Raw genomic sequence first — 6,101 nt, forward strand, 5'->3', positions numbered from 1 at the left:
CACTTTGTCTCTCTGATGAGCACACATGACCTATAGGAAATTAAAAATGCAAAGAAAATAGTATGTCCTTCGAGTTTTTAGTAGTAACAATTTCAAAGAATTTTAACTGGTAAAATTCAGGGAGCGGGGTCAGCAGGTGGTGTGGTGATTAAGGTGCTGGATTCCACATGGCTGACTGCATGATTCAAGCTCGACCCGGCAGCTTGAAAAAACATGCCAAGAGTGTGTGCACGCATGCTCAAAACCGCGAGGAGATAATGGAGGGAGTGCAGTGTAACCATTCCTCTTTCCTTTCCTCTCTCTGGCACACACACATGTCCCATGGAAAGCAAAGGCAAACACAAACCGGAAAACTTACTACAGATCTACAAATTCATGCAGCTTACGTGGCTTTTGTTGGGAGTACAGTGCTGCCCCATTTCTCCATGTAGAAAGCTGAAACTTTGGAGGGTCAGTCTTGAGGCAGGGACACCTCCTTTATTTTGGGGAGATTCTGATATAAACTTGGTTTTTGTGTCTGGATTAAAGACTCACTTCACTGGGGAGCAGCAGTTGGCGTAATGGCTATGTTGCTGGACTCCCATGTTGACCCATGGTTTGAGTCCTGGACCGGTGGCTTAAACTCATGCTGGGCACATGTGTGGGTGTGCCCAAAATCCCAAGAGGAAAATGGAGAAGGGATTACAGTGTGGCCATCCCCCCTAGGGGGTGATTTCTTGCTTTCTGTCTCTTTCTGGCAAGCGCATGTGCCCTACGGCAAAAACCTCTCCAAAAAAAAAAAGGTGGGGGGATTCACTTCACTGAGTTCGCCTTTCAAAGAATCATTAAGAATTGAATCTTTACAAGAAATTATAATACTGTGCTTACTCTAGCTTGTTTTCAAAAAGACAAGGTTGAGGTTTTTGGGGTTTTTTTTTGTGAGCTTTTGCAATATGGCGTATGTACTCAAAGAGACAAACCGAGAAATCATCCCCCGGGGGGATGGCCACTTCACAATCCCTTCTCCATTTTCCTCTTGGGATTTTGGGCACACCCACACATGTGCCCAGCATGAGTTTCAAGCTGCTGGGTCCAGGATGCGAACTGCAGTGGACTACTTGGGAGTCCACACCTTAACCACTATGCCACCTGCTGGACCCTAGAGGTTGAGTTTAATTTTTTAATGTTTATTTATTTAATTTTTTTGCTATAGGGCATGTGTGCACTTATCAGAGAGAAAGAAGCACCTCCCCAAGGGGGAAGACGACGCTGTAACCCTTCATTCTCCTCTGGGACTTTGGGGTATGCACGCACATGCACCTGATGTCTTTTTTTTTTTTTTTTTTGGAGAGGTTTTCACTATAGGGCGCGTACACTCACCAGACAGACAGAGACAGACAGAGAGACAGAAAGCGAGAAATCACCCCCCAGGGGGGATGGCCATGCCACAATCCCTTCTCCTTCATTCTCCTCTCAGGATCTTGGGCACGCACACACACGTGCCCGGCGTGAGTTTTAAGCCACCGGGTTCAGGATGCAAACCGCGGTCGACTACGTGGGAGTCCAGCGACATAGCCATTACGCTAACTGCTGGTCCCCTGATGTCTTTTTTTTCAAGCAAACAGCGCAGTCAGCCATGTGGAACCCGGTGCTTCAGCCACCATGCCACTGGATGGCCCAAGATGAAGTTATTTTATAGATAGATGATTATGGTAATTCATGTAGCATTTAGTATTTAGGTTTGGCATAATTAACAATGTAGTAGCTCCAATAAAAGAACACTATTATAAATGAATTATAACATCAGAAATGTAAATAGCAATTTGCTTTTTAAAAAAATTTATTTAACTTTATTGATTTAATTTGACCAGAGAGGGACAGTGTGTGTGTGCGTGTGTGCACGTGCATGTGTGTGAGAGAGAGAGAAAGTGCAAAAGCAAGTCATCAGGTCCAGGCCTCGAACCATGGTCAGTCATGTGAGAGTTCAGCACCCTTAACCACCACGCCTCTACAATTTGCTTTTTAAGCTAAGTTTTATGAGTCTTTTTATTGATTCAACAAGAGAATGGATTCCAGAGCATTTTTTTCTTTTTAAAATTAATCTGAATACATATTAATACTAATTTGACTCACTACTTTTATTCTTTATTTTCACATTTTCCAAGTCTTGGCACCCAAACCTGGCAAACATCATGGAGATTTGTACAAACATACATATACATATATACACATACATATTTACGTTTAAAGCCCCAGCTTCCTCATAAACCTGTGCTCAGGCTCCTGATAAAAAAGAGGTTAAAATGATGATGAGATAAAAATCAGGAAAACACAAATAAATCCCAACCATCGATTCCTGGTACAAATTAAGGCAGATATTCAAAGCAAAATCTATCACCTTGCTAAAACTTCCACTGAGCCTCAGATGTTTACGAGAAAAATAAACAAAATGCCCCTTAAGCACGACAGCATGGTGAAAGCAGCAGCTGGCTGAGGGTATGATTTGTCTTTACCTCAGGTACCTTCTGATTCAGGAAGCATTACTATTTCAGTGATTAAAATTTCCGGTGTTTAAAAACTTCCAGTGGAGTCGTCGTCATACTCGGAAGCGAGCTTCTTCGGAGAGCTAGCTGTCTTTACGTTTCTGCACGTCTCTCACGGGGACGCCTGAGTTGTTGCTTTCAAAGCACTGAATGTTCCCGAGCAGACAGGGTTACTGCACTCGAGGTCGTTTGATGGTGTTCTTGTCTGAGGGAGCTTTTCTCTTTTGTGATAATCCAGGACCAAGTTCCTTATTATTCTGAAGAAATGGAACAGCTTCTGGTAGACAGTAATTTTCTACACAAGGAGGGGATTCCTGTGAGAGGAACAAAATGAACATTTTTGTTTTTATGATTTCAAACTGAAGGGGACCAGCAGTTAGCGTAATGGCTATGTTGCTGGACTCCCATGTAGTCTACCGCAGTTCGCGTCCCGGACCCCGTGGCTTAAAACTCACGCCGGGCGCGTGTGCGTGGGTGCCCAAGATCCCGAGAGGAGAATGGAGGAGAAGGGACTGCGGCGTGACCATCCCCCCAGGGGATGATTTCTCGCTTCCCGTCTCTCTGTCTGGCGAGTGCATGCGCCCTGTAGAGAAAAACCCCCCAAAAAAAAAAAAAAAGATTTCAAACTGAAGTGATTAGGTAGTAGACGGCTTTATTCTGCCTTTTATCCTCCCTTCCTTTTCTCTTTTCTTCATGGAGTTTCCTTGCCCTCTCTGGACATGCTATTCTGCTTTTTTAATCACAAAAAAAAATTAAAGAAAAATTAAGGTCATTCCTAGGTTTATGCAAAGAAAACTTGTCTTTCAAAGTATGCTAATTAGTAATTGTCACATTTAGCGAGCAGACTTTTGTTCTGTGGGACAAACGCTCCTGTTTTATCAGAAAAATATGGTATTTAAATGTGAGACATCATGCATAAGTTATTTTTATTTTTTAAAATTTGCCAGAGGGCATGTGTGCTTGCTGGAGAGAGAGAGAGAGACAGAGAAAGTCAGAGATCACTCTCTCACGGGGAATCACCTCCACCTTTCTCCCTCCTTTTGGGATTTTTGGTCATACATGCACATGTGCCCAGTGTATTTCTCCAGCTGCGGAGTACTCAGTCAACTATGTGGGATCCAGTCTTCTTAACCATCACCCAACAGGCTGGTCCCTGCTTAATTTTTTTATGAAATTTTAAAACTTTAATGTTTACAATAAACATGAGTTTGTTTTTTTTTTTGTTTTTTTTTTGTTTTTTTTTTGCCATAGGGTGCATTTATTTGGCAGAGAAATAGAGAGGGAAGGTGAGAATTAGCCCCCAGGGGAAATGGCCACATCACAATCCCTTTTCCTTCATTCTCCTCTTAGGTCCAGGACTGGAACCGTGGAGTTGGACACATGGGATCCACCACCTTAACCACCACGCCACCTGCTGGTCTGAGAGTGATATTTTCAATCCCCATTTTATAGATAAAATTTTAAAAGTTAAATAACCAATTATCACATGACTTGAAGATGGTAAAACCAAAACCCATACTACTATCTTCCTAACTCCAAAACACTTGGGTTCTTTCTATTTTCCAATATAGAAGAGAAGGATCTCCCTGCCCCAAAGGGTATGTATACTCAAAACAGAGAGAGACAGAGAAAGACAGAAGAAAAGTGATGAAGCACCACCCAGAGGGAATGGCCATGCTACAATCCCTTCTCCATTTTCCTTGGGATTTTGGGCATGCACGCACACACCCCCAGTGTGTTTTCTTGAGCTGCTGGATCCAAGACTCCAGATGCTCAGTCAGCCATGTGGGATTCAGTGCCTTAAACACCACACCACCTGCTGATCCTCTCCTCTTATTATAAATGTAAACAACTTAATTTTGTGGCAATATAGCAGAGTAAACCTGAAAATTATCACAAAATGCATGTTAGTGCCTTTTTTTTAAAGATGGGAAGACAGAGTCTTTTTCTTCCCCAAAGCTTATTTATTCATTTACTTACTTTCATTCAACTAGAGAGAGACACAGAGAGACAGAGAGAGGGAAAGTGAGAAAGCAAGCCACTAGGTCCAGGACTCAAACCATGGTCGGCTACGTGGGAGTGACCAGTGCCTTAACCACCTCGCCACCAGCTGGTCCCTGTTAGTACATTTTGATTCAATCCTTCCACAGAGAACTATAAATTCTGACCAGAGTATATACAAATCAAGCAAAAACTAAAGGAAAACTGACATTTGGAAAAAGTGGTACAGGGTAGAACCCCCCTACTCTTTTAATGGCTTTTAGTTTGGGGAGAGGCTTCAGTCTGTGTAGTCATGTGGGCTAGCTAGAACTTTAAGAGAAAAAAGCCTACAGTCTTAATGGTTTGAAGAATTAGAAAGGATGGCAACTATAACCACTAGAAAAATGAGGTAGGAAGTCCCAGAAAGGAGAGGGAGTATGGAGCCCCAGGCCCAGAGTATGAACTCTACCCAAATCTTTGCTTGACCCCTAAATCCTATATGCACAGGTAGTGCCAAGTTAAGGTGGCTGGAACCCACACTACTGTGTGGTTCAAGCCCAGTCCCCAGTGGCCTAAAAATCACGCCAGGTGCATGCACGTGTTTGTGTACCCAAAAATGCTAAGAGGAGAGTGGAAAAGAGGGATGAAGAGGCATTTGGGGGTGGGGAAGGGGGCGTTTCTCACTTTCACTCTCTTCCAGGCAAGCACATGAGTCCTATACCAAAAGTAAAAAAAAAAAGGATCTGCATGCTGAAAATTACACAATGCCCATGAAAAATCAAAGACCTAAACTAACAGGTATGCTAAGTTCATGGTTGGAAGACTCAGCATAGTGAAGCTATCGATTTAAATGATCTGTAAGTTTAATGCAATTCCTACCAAAATTCCAATGATTTTTTAATTGACATAAAATAAACTTATTTTAAAGTTTATATAAAAAGGTAAGAAAAAAAAAAATATATATATATAATAACTGAGAACCCAGAAATAAGACTCACATAAAAACCCCAACTAAATCCCCCCCCCTTTTTTTGTAAGAAAGCATAATGAGATGACCAGAGACTGAACTAAGGGAGAAAAGAAAGCACTCCCCATGCACAATCCCCTGCTGTTAGGCCCAGAACTCAAACTAAGAGGTAGGTTATATGGGATCTGGCCACAGAGCCACCCAGCCCTGATTTTTTAAAGTTTATTTATGAAAGCGTGTGCACACACTTGAGCTAGAGAAAAGCACTGACGGGGTCTTGTCACGCCATGATCCCTTTTCTCAGCGCTCCAGCCTTTCAGAATTCTGAGTGTGCACACATGCACCTGACGTATTGCCAGGCCAACCTGGGGATCTGAACCAGCAGTCAACTATGTGGCTTCTAGCACTGCTGCTGGATAAGCTGCTGTCTGCGCCAAACACCTAAATTTGGACAAAGCTACAAAATTGAACAATGGTGATGCAATTGGACATTCTTAGGGAAAAATTCATACAAAGCTGAAAGCATTTTCAATAAAAACTGGTACAAGGCAAGGCTGCCTACTCTCTCCACTCCTTTTCAATACAGTGCTGGAAGTCCTAACCAATGCAATCAGAAAAGAGAATAAACGTCA

The 6,101-nt window shown here is 42.6% G+C and overlaps 1 protein-coding gene across 2 annotated transcripts in view; it reads right to left on the reverse strand.

Moving 5' to 3' along the window:
- Nucleotides 1-1,918: 1,918 nt before the first annotated feature.
- Nucleotides 1,919-6,101, reverse strand: part of TOPBP1 (DNA topoisomerase II binding protein 1) — an 81,073-nt gene continuing 76,890 nt past the window's right edge. For both annotated transcript variants that reach the window (XM_006169279.3, XM_006169278.3), the window contains one exon: nucleotides 1,919-2,836. In XM_006169279.3, the coding sequence (XP_006169341.1) occupies nucleotides 2,693-2,836 (144 nt within the window). In that variant the 3' untranslated portion in view covers nucleotides 1,919-2,692. The remainder of the gene's footprint in view (nucleotides 2,837-6,101) is intronic.

This window comes from Tupaia chinensis, unplaced genomic scaffold (assembly GCF_000334495.1).
Source record: "Tupaia chinensis unplaced genomic scaffold, TupChi_1.0 Scaffold146961_1, whole genome shotgun sequence".
Lineage (NCBI taxonomy): Eukaryota > Metazoa > Chordata > Mammalia > Scandentia > Tupaiidae > Tupaia > Tupaia belangeri.